At 38.2% G+C, this 24,659-nt stretch overlaps 1 protein-coding gene across 3 annotated transcripts in view; it reads right to left on the bottom strand.

The window, feature by feature from the left end:
* Positions 1-944: 944 nt before the first annotated feature.
* The window catches only part of trak1a (trafficking protein, kinesin binding 1a), a 37,785-nt gene continuing 14,070 nt past the window's right edge, over positions 945-24,659 (bottom strand). For 2 of the 3 annotated variants that reach the window (XM_079469785.1, XM_079469783.1), the window contains exons 3-16: positions 15,913-15,989; positions 15,398-15,514; positions 14,779-14,879; positions 14,361-14,469; positions 12,858-12,936; positions 11,968-12,098; positions 10,871-10,945; positions 10,530-10,667; positions 9,804-9,880; positions 9,269-9,499; positions 8,482-8,813; positions 6,734-7,069; positions 4,842-4,944; positions 945-3,310 (exon numbers count right to left, since the gene is read on the bottom strand). In XM_079469785.1, the coding sequence (XP_079325911.1) occupies positions 2,548-3,310; positions 4,842-4,944; positions 6,734-7,069; positions 8,482-8,813; positions 9,269-9,499; positions 9,804-9,880; positions 10,530-10,667; positions 10,871-10,945; positions 11,968-12,098; positions 12,858-12,936; positions 14,361-14,469; positions 14,779-14,879; positions 15,398-15,514; positions 15,913-15,963 (2,643 nt within the window). In that variant the 5' untranslated portion in view covers positions 15,964-15,989 and the 3' untranslated portion in view covers positions 945-2,547. Of the gene's footprint in view, positions 3,311-4,841; positions 4,945-6,733; positions 7,070-8,481; positions 8,814-9,268; positions 9,500-9,803; positions 9,881-10,529; positions 10,668-10,870; positions 10,946-11,967; positions 12,099-12,857; positions 12,937-14,360; positions 14,470-14,778; positions 14,880-15,397; positions 15,515-15,912; positions 15,990-21,988; positions 22,204-24,659 lie in introns of those variants that run through there. The other variant, XM_079469784.1, reaches the window with a different exon arrangement.

The following is a 24,659-nucleotide window of genomic DNA, read 5'->3' as shown; positions in this document are numbered from 1 at the left end:
AATGAACACTAGCAAAGAGCCGTGCACGTGGAAGTTGCAGGAATTTGGATGCACGAGGACCGCTTGCGCACTGACGCTTACCGCATGCTTCACTTTGAAAATGCACTGGAAACAAGCAACTGCAACACAGTTTTATACTTGTGCATCCACAATAACCTGCAGTGTTTCTGTGGGCCCTTTCATGTCAGGGAATGTCATCCAAATATCATCATATTATAAATAAATCTGTGCTGCTCTTCAGTATCAAGTGGTGTGTTTATCATTCAGCAGTGATCTGGTCACAAGCATCCCTTCATGTCACATACATCTGCAATACAAGGACCCTAAAGGGTTACAGTCATCTTGATTTGAACTACAATGAACAATTCAGAAACATGAACTGGCGCTCAGATATGTTCAGCGCATCGGTTACATTCAATTGTGACTTAAAGCAAAAGGGTTGTTACACAAAAATGTAAGACAGTATAATAAAAGTCAGATGTGTTACACCTTCACCACTATCTCTATATGGACCCAAGAACTGAATTGAAGATTTCTTGCACTAAAGATAGACATGATGATGTTGGTGAAGTACGCCCTCTAGTGTTTTACAACGCATGGCGTTTCTAAACTTTGAATTAGTTTGAAATATACATACACTGACAGTTCACCCCAAAATGAAAATTCTTCATTAATCATTTACTCACCCTTATGTCGTTCCAAGACATGTTTCTTTGTAGAGAACTAAAAAGGTATTTTAAAGAATAGTAGTAACCACAGTGGACCCAATTGGCTTTCATTGCATTGACATAAAAGATATTTTGAGAAATGTCTTAATGATTTTTGTTGTGTTCCTCATACCGATTTTGAAGTTGAACAAAAGACCATTTTTTTTATTTTTGTGTACTATCACTTTAAAATGGACTTTAAGTTACAATGATAGAAAAACACAAGAGTCACAAAATAATCTGACCTGGTTTATTGATGTAAATAGGAGCTTCTGAAATTCAGGATCAAAACCTCCACATTTTAACCAGCGTTTGGCCAGCTGTCATCCCTTTCCTATTTTCTCATTTTTGTAAGTTCCATTTTTTTCCTAAAAAAGTTAGCATCTTTAAATATTCTTTGCATATTTACCATTTACAATACACAGTAATCTGATGAAATAAACACATCATTGAAATCAATGTTCAGTCTGTGGTTCTCAAACACATTCAAGAAATGTCAAGGTATGATTAAATACAAACACTCATACTTTCACCTGAAAAATCCCAGTTGCTTCAACTGAGATAAACACGCAGGTCTCATGCACTTTCAACTGTATGTGCTTCCTCAACATAGATCAAATTTAATATGACCTTTGAAGTTCCCGTCCTATACCTACATTGTCATCTAGGTTAAAACCTTTAGGAAGTCAACACACAACACAGTTATGGTGTTTACTCCAATCCAGACTGTAGCAGACAAAACTATAAGCTAATGATGACATCAAAAGAGAATAAAAGAAAAGAAAAAGGCACTATGATTTAATTTCAATTGCACCATTGAAATCTTTAAAGCTTACAGTTAACACTTCATATCCTTCACATACGATCAGTCAGTGGGCTTCAAAGCCTCAACAGATGTTCAGATTTTTTTAGCATTTTTACATCTTTTTGCAATTCCTGTCAGATGCTGATACTGCAGTCCCACAAGTCATACATCCACACTTAAAAACATAAACAAATAAATAATGTTGGTCTGACACAAAATGAAATTAAAAGCAACATGATTATGTTTCAATTTCTCCACACTGTGCCCTCGTAGCTGTCTGAGAGATAGCAAGTAGGCCCGTGGAGGAGTGCTAATGCGCAAAAAATCTTCAAGTTATTTCAACAGCGCCCTCTTTTGAAAGTCATTTCATTTAGCTGTTTTGTTACACTGTGATTTGCACTAAATGTAGTTTTAGGCCAGTTTAGACACTGAAATGTTGTATTTAACTGACAGGATGAAATAAAGCAAGGCTTCTGTAACAGCATCTATACTTTTATAGATTTCTGGCACTATTGAGGGGCATAAAGCTAAATCGGATCAATGCTGAATGAATGACAAGGTCTCATTGTTCATGTGTTGGATAGCATTAGCATTAAGGTGCTATCAACGTTCTTGCTAGCCTCTTGCTAACCAATCTTGAAATACCACAAAGCAAGATAATAGTTGGGTTAGGAAGACCAGACACAAAAAAAAGCATTAAGTCCGTTTCTGAAGTCAAAAAGTGCTTAAATTGAAAATGATCCTGACCGAGGAGCATGGATTTTCCACTGTGTTAATATGCTACTATTTTTTCGCAGCTAGGAAGTGCAAAATGTCAATGTTTTGAGAACAAAAGGCGTGAAATATACGATGACGCTGCTGAACGCGTTGTGCTGTCAATGTTGGTCAGACAAAGAAAGAAACAGGTTGGTTTAGCTGTCATTATAACAAAATAATCTTTACATTTATCATCATCGTCATAACAGGCACTGTTGAAGTTGTCACAAGGATGATATATTGTTGAAGGGGGGGGGGGGGGCGACAGAGGGGCAACATTCACTTTTCGTTGAGGCTAGTTTGTCTATGTCGGCCAGGAGCCGATAGCAGATCCTCACTGGAAGGCCCCGGGCCCTTCATAGCCATACTAGCCCCGACCACAGCTGGGTAACTGCGGTTTCGTCTCATCCCTGAGTTCAGCACTGGCAGTCCCGCTATGGGGGACGTCACCACACCGTGGGCCCCAAAAGGTGGTCCCGGTCCTCCCATCCCCACCACGGACCCTGGGGTAAGAGTTCTGGGAGCCAGGCTAAACCTCTTCACCTTGTCCACCAGCCTCAGGTTCTGCACACTAACCTCAGTCTGACACTGCGAGTCCGATTGAGCCCTTTCATCCGCCTCACGCACCTCCTTCAGGATAGAGCTGGCTGGCCTCGAAGCCAGGAACGTTTCGTAGGGGGGGTCTGAGGGGCTGTAGTCTACAGGTAAGACGGCACTGGTGTGTTTTGATTTGCTGGGGGAGTTAGGAGGGGTGGAGGGAAGGGTGTCTTTGCCCGGATGAGTTGAGGAGCAGGGGTCTGGCGCAGGCGCTCTATCCACCCGGTCCCAGCTGAGAGGATTATAGACAGCAGCGGATATGCCTCTCTCCTGTAGGAGGCGCACTAGGCCCAGAGAGGTACTGGTGGTCTTGGTAGAGTCACGGAGGTTGGTGAAGCTCTCCGCCAGGCTGAGCCGGCGAGGCGTGCAGGGGGTGGACACAGGGGTTGAACGCAGACTGCTAGTGGACATCACGCAAGAGGCCAGCGAAGGACCTGACAACAGGCTGAGAAAAAAAAAGACTTTGATCAGATTCTAATGTCTGGCTGTAGAAGCAGCATGCCAAACCGTGCACATGTTATTTTGCTGTGAGTATTTCAAACCGAAATCCAGGAAAGATCCTTCACTGGAGAAATTGGGCTAGTCAGATGCAAGTTATGTAGCCACAAAAAGTATATGGACTATTGAGACACAGAACCTGTAATAATGTACAGTTTTGAATAAGTTTCAATGCACAACTGTTGCCTCTCTATCGCCATCTTTGTGTGAAACATCAAACTGCAAGTTAATTTACATACATTCATGTGTAGAAAAAAACCTGAATTACATGTTTATTTATTTAAAGCTGTGAATTCGGATATGGTGAGGAGATTGTTTTCAACACATACTTCATTATTTACTTCAATAACACATTTAAATTTTTAACCAAAAAATTACATATTGTAGTTTTAAATTAGCATATTAGCATTAAGAAATTATGCCAAAGTTTCCTCAGAACTAACTTCAATTTTCTCAGCCAGATTATGTCCAAATACATTTGTTCTTCGTTTTAATATCTATGACTGTATCATTTACATTTGTTTGCTTGAAAATGGGGTTGCGTTGTTGCTTTTTTAAATAAACGCCACTTGGTTTAGCATGTGTTTATCAAACAGCATGACATTTAAGTGTGTCTTATGTGTCCACATAACTGCTGGGCTAGTGCAAGACACCTGTACGTTCACATTAGAACATTAAAGATGTTCCATTATCTCTTAACTGTTACACATTTAAACTCTTGACACATGTTAGCATTCATAACTCTCATGCCCTCAGGACTGAACCACAAAAATATGATTCATGCCTAAATGCATTTCTACAGCTTGAGTTCTTTACACATACATCCGTCAAATCAGTACGGTCTTTCACAAACAGACTTCGGTGTAAGTTAAGAAACTTCCCACAAAACAGTTATGACAGCATTAGAGAGGTTCGAGTTTGGTTAGAGAATAGCAACACTCCCATCGCAGTTCCCTATCAGCACCAGGCTCGTCGTGCTATTTCTTCTCACCCCAAGGGGGCGGTGTTCAGTGAGCATGTTCTATGCCCGTGACCAAAACGACACGATAAAGAGCCGCTTCCTCATCCTCATCGTATGACCTGCAGAGAGCCAATCACACAAATGTACTCGCTGCCAAAGACATGAGCTATCTGTCAGGAGAATGACATTTTAACAACAGATACCTGACCCAAATGACACACTCGATGTGGTCTGAACATCGTGAACTTGTCGTTCTAAAGATTGCAGGATGTCTCATTTGTCAATTCATGGTTACAAGTGCCCACTTTATTAAACACGGTAGACAATATTATCAGTAAAATTATAGTCTGGTATTTACGTCATTAGTGTTAAGGCCGACATCAAGTTTCACGGAAAAATGAACCAACAAACTTACAAAAAAGGTATAATGAAGCTTTACAAATACTAATATTAACTACAACAAACTCAAAAGTAAAAACACATGTCGGTGATGTAGGATGTACTGATGCGGTTGTACCTGGGCGTGACTCTGGTGAGCTCATCTGAAGGGTGAAGTATCCTGCAGGTAGTGAAGGTGTACGTTGAGCTGGTGTGAGACATACATTTACCAGGGAAATGCACTGGGGACGGCGAGAGAGGAGAGACAAAGGTCAGTACACAACAACACACACAGACATACTAATATAACTACACGGGGAAAGGCGAACTGCTTCAGGCTCTGATCACACTTCATGCAATGTGATGACACTTACTGCAAGCTACTGCTGTGCCGGCAGAGATTGGATCTTAAAGAAAAACACGCACAAATTGTGACGTAACGCATGTGTGTTTTGTCCTGATGCAGTTTTAAACAGATTTATACAGCAGGGGAGAAAAGCCGGAAAAGATAGAATAGTTTAGGTCCTGAGATTTGCCATTAAATCCTAGTTACAACCTTTTGTTGTATTCAAACTGTACACAGGTTCCTTTGTCCTCCTTGTTTTGGAGTTAGATGGACCCACACCATATTTACTTTCAATTGAGTCCTTAGGACGATAAAAAAAATGACCTTTTGTCGTATGGGTTAGGAATCACGACAGAAGGCAAACGATGACGGGATTTTCAGGAAATTTTCATGGGTAATTTTGGGAAATAGTGTCCAGTGTGTGTGGGCAGCGGTGTTCAAAACTGCAGATACTTTAGCTCTGGATCAGCACTGGATAGTGTATCTGTCGGGTCTGACTTTGAAACGCATGCGAAGTGAGTTTGTGCCGTGTGAATGTTAGTCTCCGTATAATATAACTGTGAAAACGTGGGCTTTAAGTGGATGTAAAGTATGTAAATGTTCCTTGTACTGAGATATAATTCTGGAAATGCAGGTCAGAAGGGAGTTTAAGCTGAGATGAATTAGCAAGGATTGAAAGAAGGAATTTAAGGATGAATTTCACGAGTACTGAGAATGAGAATAAAGTTCAGCTAAAAAAGTTGAGCTGAAGCAGCTTCGTAAATCATAAAATATTAACCATATGAAACTTGACTTAGACTAAATATGATTCTCAAACAACTATTTTGGTAAACAAGTGTACAAGTCTCATAACCTCACACAGCCCGGACATGTTTACTGTCAAATTTCATCCTAAAAGAAGGTCATGATTTATCTGTTCGAATCATATATTATCAGGCTTGAGAGATTGATACGATACACAAGCTGGAGACTAAAGAATATTTGGCCAATTTGGCGACAAACGGAGTAATTTTTGAGTTGTAAGAACAGAAATGTAACATTTTTTAAATAAAGTTTTGCTTTAGAAAAGCCATTTTTAGCGCCGATGGAGTGCTAAGGTCACATTTACAGTAGCTGCTGTCCTTCTAAAACCTTGGATGTCCAAATTGACTGTTTTTTAGGGAAAGGAGAAAACACTGTCATTTTTAATGTTTAAATGTTTGGAAAACCCAGTGACAAACATAAAGTGTGACTAATAATAATGCTTTATGACAGACAATATTTGAAGATACAAGGTTCTGAAGGACAGCAGCGATATCTGGCCTCTGTAAACTTGACTATTCTCTGTATGGTCGCCTATTCTCTATACACTCATTTATACTTTATTCTCATTTCTCAGTATGTGTGAGGATCAAGAGAGATGAGTTTAGGCGGAATGACAGTAAAACATTAAATAAAAAGTCTATACTCAAAACAACATGGCAGATGTCGTCACAGATGAGGTAGTGCTTGATGTGCAGCGGCTGTGTGCAATCTGCAGCTGAACAGGGAGAGAACCAGCTCATCCCAGACCCTCACAGGCTGCACACAAACAGCAGGGGATTGTGGGTACTCCGCTGGTGCAGCGAACTGTTTTTAGTGGGTTTTTCATCCCACCCCCTCCCAGTGCCTGTCTGTGGGGTTAGTGGGTTACGAGGGTCTCTCACCAGATGAGACCTCCTCATCTTCTGCCTCCCCTCGGTCTCGCCCCACACCAGGGGTCCCTCCGTTCTCTTTGAGATGCTCCTCATGGCTGTTGGAATTGTCGGTACGTGGTCGTCGGGAAGCAGGTGAGCAGGGCAGAGAGCCCAGGCTAAAGGTAGATGTGCCGAATGGGGAATGCTGTCCTGGATCGTCTTCCTCCAGGTCGGTGAACTGGAAAATCTCCTGCAGGTCCAGATCCAGCGGACGGAAGCCTTTGGTCACCACGCCTGGCCGGGTGTCGAGTATGCCGCCTAAGTGGGGCTGGGCTAACTGCTGCCATGCGTGCAGAGTGGCCGAACCTGAAGAGAGAGAAGAGATTAGATCACAGATAAAAACAATAAAAGAAAAAAAAGTAATGTTGTTGTTGATCATTTTTAAAAGAATTCTCTAAAATTCACAAGAACTTTTAAATAATCTAGGAGTGTTTAAACATGTTGTGACTTTATTGCTGGCGTTTAATGAGGATGATGTTTTTCAGACCCGCTGTACTGCAGGGTCCGCCTAGCGTGCATTACGATTCTGGACTAAAATACATTTTAATAACGTATGTTCAATTTGTGGGTATTTATTATTATTAATATATTTCTTGAATACCCTGATACGGGTTCCGATCATATTCTTTGTAAAAATTCTTTATCATTAATATTATTGATAATATTTAATGAATTATCCTTGAAATCGTTCTTATTTTTTATTCAGGTGTTCCTTCACCAAACCGGTTTCATGAGGTGCATGAAGAAGTTCTTGATTTTAGTTCATATGTTACAAATGTAACCCTGAACGTTTAATAAAAGGTAAAACATTTATTTAGCTTTATTTTAAATGAACTCACATGTGCCCACACTATTATCACCTTCTATTGTAAAATTAAATCTGTCATGCTTCGTGATTGTGTTATGAACAGAACAAAGAAAGAGAAAAGGAGGAAAATTTAAGTTGTGTTTATTACAGAGCTATAAACACACAGAAGAGACTGGAAAAAGACGGAAAAATAAGAAAACAAAATAGTTAAACATCGATAAAACAATGGGAAAAACGAAAACATGAGCAGGAAACAGGCTAAGACAGATGTACTAAACTATGAAAAATAAAAGAGTGGGTTTCTGAGTTTCCCAGAATAATGCACTATTGATAATAGTTTGCCAATGCAGCAGCTTTGTTTATTCATCGTCTATGACCAGCAGGGGGCGCTAGAGAGCTACTTCCAACCCACACAGTTACAGTTTGCTTCTCTTATAAGCTGTAGCTTTGTAAATGAAATGATCCTGTTACCGATGTAGTTTAACATAAAAATTTAAATGTTCCGAAATAAAGTCATTTTGCTTGTGGAAAGTTCTATTCACAGCAAATCTAAAACAATGTATCATGAAAAACATCCCTGGCAAAGCTTTAATACATCTCTATTATCTAGCGCATTAGGATAGCGATGACAAGCTATCTGAAATATATGATTTTGCAGTAATGTTGTTTTTACCAAATACGTCAGATACAAAAAAATGGAAATATTTGATTGATATTTGACCTATGCTACGCACTTCTCAAATTGACTGCCTGTGTATTTGTGTGCTTTAAATCTCAAACAAGCAGCGAGGCTGTTCGTGTCTGAAATAGAAGGAGTGTGGTGTGGACAGGTCCTCAACGCTATGGTGCATCAGCGTCCACAGAGCATCTATCAGTAAGGAGGGGAATGGGCGGGGTTTGACTCGTTCACCTTCCAGAGGTTTGACGATCTGAAGCTTCTCGGGCAGGTACGATCGGGTGCTGTAGATGGAGTAAACCGAGTGCAGGGTTCCCAGAGACATGATGCTCTCCGCTGGAGTTAGAGGACCACCATCTTCACTGCCGCTTCCACAGTCTCGCTCCTCGAACGAATGCTTCTTCTCTTCCACCAGGGCCAAAAGTTTGCGCTCCCGTTCTTCCTCGAAAAAGCGCCGCTCGCACAAGTAGTTGTCTCGACGGAGTGAGAGACGGCGCAGTGCCGACTCCAGGTCTCGGGACCCGGGGGTGCCAGGTGTGCCGGGCTTTTTGTTGGAATCGTCGGAGCTGGACACAAATATTAGAGGGAACAACAAAATTAGGCTTGCTCTTGCTCAGTGGCCTAAAACTATTTTATACATTTTCTTTTCCATTTTTATATATTTTCAAGATTTAGTTTTTTTATCAAGACATTTAATATGTTCACCAAGATCATTGGGGATCACTGCTGAGCTGCAGATTGAAGGTTTTAATGTCCATATTGAAAAACTTACAACCCAAATTCACAACCTGACCAACACACACCTTTACATATAAATCCTAGACTTCGATTGTTAAATAAAAAATAAAACAAACTATGACTGCTACAAACTTAAAAAGTACCTTTTTAGGATTATTAAAAATGTGTTCAATGTTAGAATGAAATATTATTTACTGTATGAACGTTTGTTTTTAATAAAAGACAGTTCACGTCACGCTATAGCTTTAACAATTTTTTTGTGTGTATATCAGAAAGCTCTTACCCGTCAAGTGATTGGGTGTCCAGTAGTAGACTGCTGGTTCGGTTGTCCATTTCGCTTCCGTCCCCTCCGTACATGCTTGATCTGGGCGTGCTCAGACAGCTGGACCTCCTGGAGTTCATGCCGGACGTCTGATTGGACCCTGGGATGTTCTGTGGGGAGGGACCCATGGAGCGCTGTCGAACCGACTTGTTGACATTACGCACCGTCTGAAACACACGCTTTGGGTGTAACCTGGACAAATCGTAAAGATACATGTTCAAATAAACATATATAATGAATAATGATCGCACAACAGAATATCTCTGGACATACAGCAGCTGAATAACTGAAACACATACACAGGTTTTATTATGTATTTTCTGCATAAGGAAGCCTGCTTATTAAAATGAATATAAATGCATATTTTGAATATTGTACACAAGAATATTCAATTCATATTATTGTCCCATATACCTTTCTTTGTGCGTTTTCAAATAAAGCTAAGTCAGAACCATGATTTGGGACATGAGTTACAGGAAGTGACACACAAACACACCTTTGCTCCTCTACTTCTGGATCAGACATCTCAATCTCTTTCCGCATCGTACCTTCAATTTCAGCAGCTAGAGAGTCCTGTAACACGCAGATATATTAAATACAGTAAGCCAGCTTGATAAGAGTGATACAGTGTGTATTCCTCTGTCACAGACTTACTGTTATTTACCAAGCAGAAATGCAGAATGTTCATCTATAGTAACCAACAGATAATGAAAACGTTCATAATAAAATAATATGGTATAGTACTGCTTGTTATATATATATACATATATATATTTACAAACAGTATTATGTACAAATGTAAAAAGGCTGACAATATTTTGAGGAATGCTGTTAAATGGCCCCCATTCACTTGCATTGGTTTCGTGTCTATTCAAATGTATAGTGAATGGGGTCCAGCGCTGCTCGGTTAACAACTTTCTTCAAAATATATATTTTTTCTGTGTTCTGCGTAAGAAAGGGGGAGAAAATGATGACAGAATTTAAAATATTCAGTGAACTTAAAGTCCATTGCATCCTGGGATACACCGTACAATGTTCCCCACAGTGTGTTTTGCAAATGAAATGTATGGTTGTTCTACGCATAGTGTATAACAGAGTACATCGACTCGAAAACAGTACGTAACGAACAACAGTATAATGAAGTATGCTCATGTGTTTGATTTCATATCTAATTTTCCTTTCTTTTCCTTCATTATTTATCCGTGTATTGTAATAGTCTCACCATGGGAAAAAGGCCGAGGGAATGGAATCTCCGCGGTGTACTGTGAGGCAACGTTTTATTCCTGAAGTTCTTGAGTTCCTCCTGAGCTTCGTGAAGCATCTCCATACACTCCGCACACTTGTCCTCCAACTCCCTCAGCTAGAGAGAATCAGAATGACATGAGAACACAGAGAGCAGGTGAAAACCAACGGAAAATGAATCTGATCGGACACCGACCGACAGTTCAATCCAATCCAAACAATACACACCCATACCTGTCCTTCATTGTTATATAAAGCCATTAAGCTGAAATGATATTGTGTATGCAGTCTGAACAGAGACAGTTGGTGTGTTTGTGTTACCTCTGATGTTAGGGCTCTTTGAGCGTCTTTAGCAGCTCCCAGATGCTGAGTGAGCTCTTCGTTTTCAAGTGCATACTGAAAAACAACAAACACAACACAATATTACAGTAACTAGATAGTATATGTAAGATAAGAGAGCACCAGGATTAGAAGGATCTTAAGAGATTCTGTATGAAGGAATGGGCTCAGATGACGTGCCACATATATTCTCAAACCTCGTCACACATAAAAGAAAAGACTCAAAGCTGTTTTTCATGCAAATGGAGGTTGCAGGATGATGCCAATAATTGTAAGCAGGGTGTATTAGAGAATTCTTTTTTTCATAATATGATATTCCCTCCACTTCAAATTGTTTTAATTTAATGAAATGATGGAATATCGTTTAAATAAAAGGTGAAAAAATGAAGATTAATATTTACGGTCTTCTTTGTTCATATTTACCAAGGGTGCCAATACTAGCGGAGGGCACTTTATATGAGAAAATAGTATATAAGAAAATCGTGTTCACAGTTTTCCTTCTTCATGACTGGATAACCGTATACTATTTTACAGCTTACCAAATAAATGAATATATTTACATCCAATCTATATGAATGAATATATGCTGTCTGTACTGTACATTTTTAAAGCGATTTTTCTGTCATCATTTATTCCCACTCATATTGTTCAAAACCTATATGAGTCTTTATTCTGTGGAACACAAAGAAAGATATTTTGAGAATCGTCTCAGTTATTTTGTGTTCATACAACGGAAGTCAATGGGGACCGATGTTGTTTGGTCATCAGTGTGCTTCAAAATATCTTCTTTTGTGTTCTGTATACAGATACAGAACTATCCCTTTAAGAGCAGCGTTATTAGGGGCGATTCACATCTTGCGTCTAAAACCACGCGGAAAACGCGAGCCGCACTGCTTTTTTCCAAAGCGTCTAGGAGTGAGAGCTCCCGCGAATATGGAGGAATACTATGTCAAAAGCCCCTGTCACATGAGTAGCACAGCTATGTAGAAAGCGTTTGGCTGGTACAGCTTACAGATTACACACTTTTGAGGTCAAACACAAAACCATTGAGCGATCAATATAAATTGCAATCAACTCACAGTTTTGGCTTTTTTCTGCAGGTCCACGATCTGAGAGAGGAGGTGCGTGATCTCCTCTTGCTGCCGGGAGGTGTCCTCTGTTTTCTTTGCCAACTCCTCCGCGATGGTGGACATCTGTAAATTAGCATCTCCTGTGGGAGAGATGAAGTCATAGTTTTGTTATTCGTGACCCTGGACCACAAAACCAGTCATAAGAAGCACGGGTACGTTTGTAGTAAAACCAAAAATACATTGTATGGGTCAAACTTACTGATTTTTCTTTTATGCCAAAAAACATTAGGATATTAAGATAAGATCACGTTCGATGAAGATATTGTCAATTTTCTACCGTAAATATATAAAACTTTATTTTTGTGAAAATCGCGACAAAAATGGGCAGGAACACGCCTACGAACTTCACTCGCCGAGTCGCTGCTGACCGCTCTTTGGGAGTTGCCCACTCAAGTTTGGTATCCATATAAAGCTTATCATCTCAGCTTTCGGGTTCATCTATTCTCCACGACGTCAGTACAGCGATAAGCGTTAAAAACATACCCATTTCTTCTAAACATTTTGATTTTTTGCACCCTCAGATACCAGATATTTTAAAAGTTGTATCTCTGCCGAATATTGTCCAATCCTAACAAACCAAGCATCATCTTATTTATTCAGCTTTCCAATGATGTGTAAATGTCGGTTTTGGAAATTGACTGGTTTTGTCGTCCAGGTTCACATTTGACACGTTCATGTCATTACTACTGTTGTACTACAACATGCAACAATAAGACAGATGAATAGATACGCTTATACTGTATGAATTGAATGGATTATAGTGTGTAATATCAGTTTACATGTTGAGGTAATGTGATTGTTGATCAGAACTGCTGTCAGATGATGTAATAGATACTTACTGAGCTCTTTAACGCAGTCATTTACAAGCTGTTGTTCCTTTTCTTCATACGAGATGGTCTCGGTCTCCAGGTGATTTGCCTAAAAACACACACACATTAATGAATAATCTGCTCAAACAATAGGGGCATAGTTTAACAACGCCGCTCCTTTGACTCTTGTTGGAGACAAAACAGGCTGCGTCGAAAGTGTGCGTGTTTTAAAACAATACAAGCAGAGTTGAATTGAATCTACAAAAGTATGAAGTCGCCATCTGACACTATTATAAGAGCTTTCTTGGGTCAAGTATTCATTTCATGATCTGATTCAACGAGGTTGACGTACGAGAGAGGTTACGTTTGGTTTTCTTCAGATACGCGTTCATCCATTGTTGCTGACGTTATTACATTCGTTTTGCTGTGAATGGGTCTCGTGAGGGTGTGGATGTTGATTTTATAGCAGGGAGGCGTGGAATTCCACTCCTGCGATGGGGTCAAACGTCCCACGTACGTCACTTTAGATCTTACGTTTCAGTGAGAGGAGGCATACGGTCAGAAAGAGAGAGCTGCTCAATCGACCTAAACACAGTTTAGTATGGCGGTGAATTTCCTGGTTCAACTCACCTTAGCGAGGAGGATTTTAAATATGGATAGTTGGCATGAACTTTCAAGACATACTAAAACACTTATTTAAAACTACACCATTCTTAAAAAATAACAATACTTATGACCATATATGAACTACGGAAGACACTATGCGTATTCATTTGAATATTGTTGTATTTATATACAGTCTTTGCTCATTTTATTGTTGTGTCATATATTTTACTGTTAATTTTTTTAGTTTTATTATTTTATTATAACCACAATCGTTTTATAACCAGTTTAACTTGCAGCTTATTTTACTGAAGACTATAGATAACAGGCAAATGTCTTTTTCCAGAGAATGAAACTGGTATCTATTGTGTTTGTCTTAGACATTTGATATGTATGAAACCCCGACCATTCTGATGCCGTTTTGAATACAGTATGTGAGAGAACAGTTTTCCAGTAGTCACTCACTGCAGCTTATAGAATTAGACCATTTGACGGACATGTGATGCAACCAACCACAGTTCAGCTTTTTTATTTGTCATTTAGGGGCGAGTGTATCTTAAGTGTCTCTTAACTTCTGCCTGTTCAAACTGTTCAAGTCTTGATGATTTCAAATATAACAAACTGCGATATTCTTTTCTACCTGTGAAAACTTGCTACCTAGATCCTCGAACAAAATTCAGAGCATCTATTGAAGATTTATTTCCACTAAGCTGTCAAAGCCCACATCATTTTTCTCTAACCCTTTGAATCTCATACTTTGTAAACGTGACTTCCTGTTCTAAAACAAACTATTAAATAAAACCTTGGTTTAAAATCAGCCAATCCGACTCAAGGAAGTTGTATTTCGCAACAGATGATCTGTATTTGGACTGGTGTCTGTAGTAAAGACCGGAGTGGTCATTCACACTGGGCTCGGTTCATTGGTCTCACCTCTGATCGGAGGCTGATGTTCTCTTCCTCCAGGTCTTTGAGTTTCTTCTGCAGTGAATCCAGAGGCAGATAATTCGGCACTGAGAAAGACGAGTCATTTCGACAAATACTGCACAAAGAAAATCACAGCGAGACATCCACGAATTAAAAAAACAGCAAATAACTTCTTACAGAAAACAGGATGTTTCGCTAGATTTGACAATTTAAGACGAGGAATATAGTTGGTGCTTGGCCTGGTCACGGCTAGTGCTCAAACAAACAGAGCCATGTTTTAAGAGCCTTGATCGAAGAGATCCGGCTTACACATACAGTAGCTGTCTATTCACATTAGACTGGGATGAAAGAAAGTATTTTACAATACGAATAAACATACAAAGCTTTCCTCTTAAGCACCAACACAAGGTTAACGGAAACTCACGGTGTGGTAGAAGCTGAATCTCCATCACTCTCTTCAGCTGCACTGGTGTAGAACTGCAGGAGCTCATCCTTCATGGACAGATCATGACGCAACTGAGACACCTACACACACACACACACGTTTGTTTCACTATATTGGTTAGGAAATGTCATACACTTTCGTTGGTTTTATATCACGCGAATGATATTTTCTAAACAATGATTTGGCCAATACATGAGAAACACTTTATTTTACAGTCCCCTTATTACACATTACATGTATTTACTACAATATATTTTTTCATAATTACATATAACTAAACCCAACTCTATAGAAAGTACATGTAGTTAATAATTATTACTCAGTACTTAAATATATAATTACAAGACACTTTTTTAGTGAGAGTAAAATGTCCTGATATTTGTCATGATATTTCACTGTAAGTGAGTACATGATCACAAAATATTGCTAAATTTGAATTCCCTAAATGCAGATGTGTTCTGCTGCACGTAAATGTTTCAAAATAAAGGTCCTCTACTTAAATAGTAATGCAGCTTGACTTCCATATAAAAAACTGAAGCATTCCTTAGCATTTTTGAAGTAATAAAAAAATCAAGCAGAATGAACAACCGACTCTCACCTCTTCTCGTATGTGCTCCACCTGCTCCTCCAGGAAGGAGTTTCTTTCGCTCAGAGTTTTGTTCTTTTTCAGCAGGGACTGACCGATACGTGCCGCCAACTCCAAATCTCTCTCTTTCTGAAAGGACACAGAGAAAAAAGATCCCCTGAGTGTTCTGGCCGTCTTTAGACGAACTTGACTGAAGCAAAAATAGTGAAAGACGAACATTTGCTCGGCCTATGCTAATTTTGCACAGCATGAGGGTACTTGCGACCTGGTTAGGTACGTCAATATTTAACAACGGAATATAAATAAATGAAAGCAAAATATCAACCTGGATCCAGAACAAACATTACAAATAATTCATGTTCTCCAAAACAAACAACAACACCACACAGTGCAAGACATTATTACTCGTGTAACTACAGTATGGACATATCTGAAGATCTGGATCACACAGGTGAGAAAAAATACAATACAATATATATACACATCTATATTAGCCACTGACCCATCCACCCACTTCCACGGCTCACCTCTTCCAAGAGACGTGTCACAGCGTCTATGTCATTATATGTTTTAGTCATCTGGCCCACGCGATCGGCACACAGAACTGTGGGAACAGAGAATCACGCAAACATGAGTTGATATTTGTTATTGTTGACTCCATTAAAAATTCATCCGGAAAGTAGAGGTTAATGTATAACAAGCAACAATGACAAACATAGAGTAAAAGTGTAATGTTTAAGTGCTATTTACACCACACGTGTACCAGACTAAGAGAAAACAACTAAATCACACCTGTTACATTTGATTCTGTTCATTTGCAATGGTCCAAAAAGTCCAAGAGATAAAACATGATCGTGGTATATAAATATGACCTGATGCAAACATCAAATTGCTATAGTAGGCCGTATTAAAGGGATGATTCACCCAAAAACTAAAATTCTGTTACTCACCCTCGGGTGTTTTAAAGCTGTATACATTTCTTTGTTCTGTTGAACACAAAATTTGATATTTTGAAGGATTGAGGAAAACAAACCTTTGACTTCCATGAAACGTTTCCTAAGATGTCCCGGAACTGAATATGACTAACATTCTTCCAAATATCTTTCTCTCATTTATACAGGTATGAAGTGGCATGTGGGTGAGCAAATGATGATGGAATAACATTTTTGGGTGAACTATCACTGTAATACAGTGTAATAAGACAATGATTTCAGTCAGGTTATCACAGTCTCTTCTGCAAGCCTCTCTCTGGGTGGTGTTGACCCCAACAAAGATAAAACATTAACAACACACATTACCACCATCGCATGATCTCAATGTCAGCATGTTTACGTTTATTAATAACTCAGTGTATACTGTGACAGATCTTTATGTATTTTTGAAGTATGGTCAAGAAAATGTAAAAGTATAGGACAAGACCGCAGGAAAGCTATGCAATTTTACAGAGGAACATTTTTATTTTACAAGATGATTTTATAATTTATTATTTTATTGTTGGCACAACTGCCAAAAAATCTTTTTTTTTAAACAAGATTACATTTTATTTTTATTTTTGCAATACGGTGAAACCCTGTAAAATAACACTCTAAAATAAAAAACAGCTAATTTTAACAGAAAAGCTCCTTATATCCTGAAATTTAAAGGAAACAACTATTACTTTACGGTATGTTTCTGTCGTTCCAGCTTATGCTGATCTCAATGCAATAAACATCAAATTTTACAATTATTTGTCTTTGTTGTTGATATAAATGATAATACCGTCCAGTAAACTGCGCTGGGATGTTCCCTGCAGGGCATATTTAGGTCAAAATGACCTGAAGTGTGTAAATGATGTGCCTTTACTATAAATTAACAAATAAATAAGCAAAAACGACTCTCAAACCTGTTTCCCTGTCCTCTATTGGTTGGCCAAACAGATACCCCGCCATCAACTTTGGTTGGCCGGTCCCATGTAAAGCTCAGGCACGCACATACATTTTATTTTTACTGTCCCGCAAAGCATTTTTCACACTTTTTGTTAGAATCATCCAATGAATGGCTTGTTCTGCTTTATAGGAGAACATATTTGAGAAATGACTACATATTTAGCATTGAAACAGATAAACACTGCATTTATGCACAATAAACATTGCATTTTACAAAGTGAATGCAACTCTGATAAGAAAAGGCCAACTATGACACATAGCGAACATGATAATATTTTGTATAAAGAACGAACTCTAAGAACTAACTAAGAAATATTATGTAACTAGAAAAGTGAGAAATTCGATGCAAATCAGACATTTCCATCTACGTCACACGACGTACAGAGAGCGAGCGCATGCTCTGTGCACATGTTGTCCTGTAACAACACAAATATCAGCACAAACATTTTCTGCTAAAACAGTTCACTCAAAGGCCAGAAGCAATAACACAGAAGTTATACATAACACAGTCTCAATCGGAACTTCTAGTCATAATAGCTGATAGGAAACAATCTTATTGATCCCACCCAATACATAGCAAAGTACAGCCACAATGTGATTCATGACTTGGCATGACACTGGGAGCAAATGTTGCCCTGGTCACAAACAGAGCAAAGTCTAAACATATCGTCCAACAATAGCCCATAATTAATAAAGAATCCATCAAACAGAACGAAACACATACAGTGTTATATAACCATTATACTGTTACACTTGTACTGTTTGACAGTACCGATACATAATATTTCATTGCTGATATAAAGAAATGATATGATCAGGATGAAGAGCCCAGAGGTGTTTTAAAGGGACAGTTCACCCAAAACTGAAAGATATTTGGAAGAATGTTAGCAATTTTCAGTTCTGGGACATCATCCATAACCATAGTAGAAATAAATATTGTGTTTTTTGTTCGGTTGAAAACAAAATGAGTTATTTTGAAGAATTTAGGAAATATTAAATATGGCAGTCAATAATGTCACAGAATTGAAAATTACTAACATTCTTCCAAATATGATTCTCCGTGTGCATCAGAACAAAGTCATTTATACAGGTATGAAATAACATGAGAATTTTCTGCACAGGAATCACTTTAATAGTTCACGTATCACCCCTGCATTTACATTTAACATTTATGCATTTGGCAGACACTTTTATCCAAAGCGACTTACATTGGTTTATCCTATACATTTGTTTCTATGTATGTGCAATCCCCTGGGATCAAACCCACGACCTTGGAGGTGTTAACGCCACGCTCTAACCACTGAGCTCTTACCATCTTCACTTTAGCCTTTTGGAACTTTAAACATTTTTGGGCGAACAATCCCTTTAAAGGTATATTTACAGCCCATCTGTATTTACACTGTCAGTCGGAAGTTTAGACACTCACGTCTCAAGTTATATTTTCTCAAGATCTTAAAAACATTTTGATCCAAAGTAAACTACCAAGAAGCATGTGTCCAATTCCCACAAAACACATTTGTGTCAGTAAATGAGTGAAGAAACGCTGCCTAACAAGTAAACTCCTTCAATATAGTTTACAAACTATAACGGAATACCCCTCACAAAGTTGGTTTATTTATATAGTTAATTATTTCATATATATACACTATATATATATATATATATATATATATATATCTGTCTCCAGTGGAACACAAAATGAGATATTTTGAGAAAAATCTTTTGTGTTTAGACAATGGAAGTCAATGAGGTCAGATGCTGTTTGGTTATCAACATCTTTCAAAATATCTTTCTGCAAAAGAAACAAAGTAAGAGAAGAGTGAGATTAAATTATGTGAGGATTTTGGGTGAACTATTCCTTTAATATGAGTGAGTGTGTTCGGTCCGTCCTTTACTGTTTGATGAACATTATAAAACGAGATCTTTATTATGCTACTGCGCCTTTAAAGGGGACGTATGACGCGAATACGTATTTTTCTGTGTCTTTGGTGTGTTATAAGTTGCCCATGCATGCGTTAGATATGTAAAATTGTAAAAGATAAAAAGTCGGAATAAAAGATGCATTCTGTCTAAAAGTGAATGCTCACCCAGACCTGCCTGAAACGCCTCGTGTAACCACACCCACACAAATCTACGTCATTTCGTGCTATGATTTGACTAAGACCGCCCAAATGTAAACGCAAGTGAGGTGGGCGTAGCTGTCTGTACAATTGCTTTGGAACCTGATGTTCCAAATACGGTAAGAGACGTTACATTTCCATCACACGCTTGCAGTATTAGACCAATCACTTCGCACCGGTTAACTGGCCAATCACAGCACACCTCGCTATTCAGAGCGATAACCTTTGTTAAAAAAAGAGGCAAAGAGGAGATACAAACATGCATGGTACGTGGAAATTGAACCTTAATTCGTGTATACACATTGAATGACATCTAAAACAAACGATAATATTCGTTTTAGTCGTGTCACATGACCCCTTTAATATAATGCAGGGTAAAGAACAGTAATGTAAGTAAATGCAGGGGACTTTGAAAGGTAGTCCGATAGCCATAAAAGTGAAACATCTCAAAACAGAATTGTATAACACAGACATTTCACACCAGACGATGGCGTGATTTAACACCCTTTCACAGTTCAACTGGGATCAACCACATATGGCGTACAAACACGCTTGCCAATTATTTCTTCACCTGGATAAACACCATCACAAAATGAAGTTGAAGCTGGTCTAAGCTCCCAGTACGATAAGATTCACACACACAAACGATTCTGTCCTTTAGCACAAGTACTCACTTCAATGACCCTCAGTACCATGGCACTCAACACCGATCAACACAACAAACCCACAGCAACCGTACACAACGAAGCCAGTTCCAACAGTGTAAACCGGACACAAAGAAGCCGGCGGGACGCTTCAATCTCCCACATGTCTTGTTTAGTGTATTAATAAAGGTGACTCTGGTTGTCCTGAAATAAACTTCCACAGGACTCACAGACCCATCATTTGTGTGTTTACTCAAAATAAATAGCAGGACTTTCAATAGCGCTTTTAATAAAGCGTTTCTATTTAAAATACAAAATAAATAAACGTATCTTTGTTAATGTATTTCTTTTGTATATCTGTTCTCCAACCTGCCTGCTGTTGACCGTACATTTTATATACAGTCTTACCACTGGAGATCTGTACTAGAGTTTTATTAAATACAAATTAGGAAGAAGAGTGAAAAGAGAAAAGTGCATTCAAATGATTACAATAGTCTAAACAAAGTAAAGAAATGCACGCTGATATGCATAGCAATGTGAGGATGGGCTTCATAATGCGTTATTATTCATCGTCGGTCGCAGAGCTTTTTACAATTACAATAAATCTAAACAGCACGTCATCATCTTAAATGCTAAATCCTTCTTAGTCCTTTTTCTAACCGATTACTTCTTGTTTAGTTAGTATGACCGTTATTGAATGGCATGTTTGTAATGTAGGCTGGTATGCGTGTTTCATTGTAAGGATGGGCCGCGTAGTGGTGATATGATCAGCGGTGTTCTGTCTCAAAGCATTTCAGCATTTATAATAAATCCAAGCATCACAACATCAATTATACACAGTAACAACCGAGTCACATTTCAGTAATTCTATCTGTAAGTGTGTGATTAATACTGTAAGATCAAAAAGAATTCTCGTTTTCACTAACACACGAAACCGGCTGGATTTGCGTTTCCTCTCATGCCTGATAAGATTGTGGCAAAGCAAACTGACAACTTTAATCCAACAATGGCAGTCGATAAATCTAATGTATACAATTTCGATGAGAACATTATGAATAAACATAATGGATGTAACGCTTGCCGGTTTCATGATAAACCACGATAAAACCGTCCAACGGTCAGTAATATCATGTCATATTTTAGTTCTGTAGTTGTCATTAAACCGTACCAATTTATTGTTAACGGTAACTACTGTCCAGTGTCAGCCAATGTTAGCAACAGCATAACAGACGCATTATGAAACATGTGTTTCGTTCATTTATGTCAGGAGTGCAAAATTATCAAGTAAAATAGTATGTTATTGAAATGAACGCATCAATATTCAAACTCGTCTGCTCCCATTTATTTGTGATCACAGGGCTTTAGTCGAAAAAAATATATATATATACTGAAAGACGATTTCTTGATATTTCTTTAAACACACTGATGTTTTTAAAGCTCCGTGTGTTTCTGTGTCGGTCACTGTTATGACTGCAGGTGTCTCCTGTGTCCTAAAGTACACCCGATTACTCTCGACACAAGCAGAGAGACGATTTTCTGATTTGTGTTGTGTTTAAATGAATGTCTGATTTTCTTAAGGTTCCTTTAAACCTGAACATGAGAAACTTTTACATCGTGCTAGAATACATATTAATGTTATTTATTTGATGTATATGACAACAAAAGTGCTATTAACAAGTCACGTCAATATCACTTTCCTGGACATTTCAAGCATACGTTAACAAAACCGTGATAATACTGATAACCATGATACTTTTGTTTATTATAATCATGATGTTAAAATTCCATTCCGTTACATAATAAACTTTATGAACACAAGTGTTGTTGTTTAATTTAACTATAACATTCTTGTTAACAGGAAATGGACATTTACTATTGGGATCATATTTAGATCACAAGGCACAGGTACCGTACCTTCCTCCAGCGAATCCTCATCTTCATCACCATTGTTTGAGCTAAAGTACGACAAGGCTGATATTTCCAGTATTTCAGATGAAGAGTCGTGTTCATAGTACTCCTCATTTGAGCGGTCAAGAGGCAGTGCCATGCTGTCACTGGGCTAGTGAAGCCCAGGCAGGCTCAGCCGTCTCAGGTACAGGGCCATGAGTGAAATGATGGGTGGATGTTAAACCCTATCTGACGGATCAGATACTGACTGAAACACACCTGCCTGAATGCTGATACTCGCTGCCCCGGCCGCTACCACTCACAGCAAAGTGTACATACACTGGAAAATATGAATATTAATACAGTTTTGTGGGTCGCTTTATGCATCTGCTGATAAACTATATGAAATAAAATGAACCAATTTATGTTATTTGTTTAAATTATGTTTTTTTAATCAAATACAAAATCTGCCCCCCCTTCTGTAGAAGAGAGAATGGTAGGTTCCACTGACGCACCATGGAAACCTATCAAGGCGTGCCCGAGTTGTGTTTGAATACACCTGTTGAGTGGGCGGAGCCTGTACCTGTACATATTTCCTGATGAAAAGATTTTACATTGCCCTGCATAAGACAAAAAGTACAGGACTTCTGTCACGGCACGGACAATAAATAAAAAATGGACGGAGTCAGGACACGCCTGTTACTAAAATATGACGGATATTAATAGATTGTTTTTTATAAGTGAATGTCTAAAACATGTTCAGGTTATGTTTTATTCCATAAAAGGGAAATAATGAATTAAATACAAATATATTTAACAAAATTCATAAATATTTTAGAGTTATAAATAAATATTTCAATGAGAGTTGTAAACATTTCTGTATTTTGATTTACTATAGTTTATTTATATATTTCTACATACTGTACATATTTATATTTATTTATAAAACATATATTTTAAATTGTATTTTATATGTATTACTGAAAAGGTCTATTTTAAAACAAAACATTTATTTGATTTAAATAAGTATAGTATATTTGTAACTTCCTGTGTGTGCGTCACAACTAAGAGCAAAACACTTTTCTCTGGAATGCACAGTGTTGTCTTTGATATCAAATCAACTTTAAGCTCAACTTGAATTGACAATGTGAAAGAGAAGTTTGATAACAGACGCAGCTCCGCCTGGTCTAACAATAACACATTATTCTTGCACAATAAGTCTGGGTTTGTTGTGTCATCAATCATTTTATTTGCCACCTTGTCAGAATGCAAATGGCTTAAGATCCTAACACAATTCTCATTGTTGTGCGGCAGAACTTCCTGTTTATGTGGTTTGTTGGGAACCTTCATTCCCATGGAAACACAACACAAGCGGGAGAGGAATGGAGCGGCCCAGTGGATGTGGCCGTGAGGGAGGAGGGTTTCTCTTTTGTGTGACCATGCTAGGTCTTTGTGTTGGTGCTATTGTGAAGGGAAAAGCGAGAAAAGACGGGCATGAAAAGGACATGTAGTAAAGTGCTGGGAAAGCTCAGGGAATAAAATGCGAAAGAGGCTCAACATATATAAAAGTGAATAAGCAGTGTGTGTATGTGCATATTTAAAGAACAAACTTCCTCCTAACCAAGAAAAAAGTCCTTGTAAATATAGAAAAACATGTCAAATACTTGTAACTAAAGGGATAGTTCACAAAATGACAATTCTGTTATCATTTATTCACCCCCATGTAATTGAAAACCATGATTATTTTTTCTGTGTCCATATACATGTAATGGTAGTCAATAGGGTCAAGTGTTTCAATTAGATTCAAAATATTTTCATTTATGTTCTGCAAAAGAAAGTCAAACAGGTCTGACAATGACATAAGAGTGAGTAAATCATGAAATTATTTTCATCTCTTTAAATTAAGAACATTTTTACTTTAAAGTTCATCAGTCTGGAATGAAATAGCCTATGAGATATCGTCACTACATAGTGAAAGAAATTAGTGTCAATGCATTGTGTACATACACTGAATTCAGCTCTCCTACTGTAGTAGTAGTACCCCAAATGCTTTGTGGCGAGATAGACAGGAGACAGAGTGTGGTTAACAAAGTCCAGATGAAGAGAACTGTGTAAGTACAGCAGCAAGTGTATAGTTGTTATATTGGTTACTAGTTATGATTTAAGTGTGCAGTATGCAGTCAGCATGAAAAACAAAACGAAATGAACTACCAGATATTTTCATGTCCAACAAGTTAGAGACTTGACATTTGATCTGATCTTTTAGAACAGGAAAGCATCCCAAATATCGGATTTAAATAGGGGAATAAAATGGATGAGGTTTGGATCGATCTCATAAACAAGTCTAAGCTAATATATTGCTATAATAATACACAACTGACTGATTGGTTGAGCTTCAAAGATACCCGGATGTTTAGCTATGATGAAGTATGTTTGGTTGAATAAAGCATCAGTCGTAGGCCAAATGACAGACAGTATAAGATCAACACCATCAGTTACGTTCTTATCTGGTCAGTCATTCAATACATTCATGCATCTGTCTCTCCATGTCGGACAGGTCATGCTCTTTCAGTAGGCTTAAAGGAATGTTGATTTAGGTCTGAAATATATATATATAAAATCAATATGCGTGAATTGCCGTTAAAGGGAAAATGTATTTCCTTATAATATATAACTTAAATAAAGTCAATGACCAGCT

Source organism: Barbatula barbatula (genome assembly GCF_947034865.1).
Source record: "Barbatula barbatula genome assembly, chromosome: 12".
Taxonomy (NCBI): Eukaryota; Metazoa; Chordata; class Actinopteri; order Cypriniformes; family Nemacheilidae; genus Barbatula; species Barbatula barbatula.
Note: the sequence above shows the minus strand (reverse complement) of the source record. Positions and strands in the feature narration are given on the sequence as shown.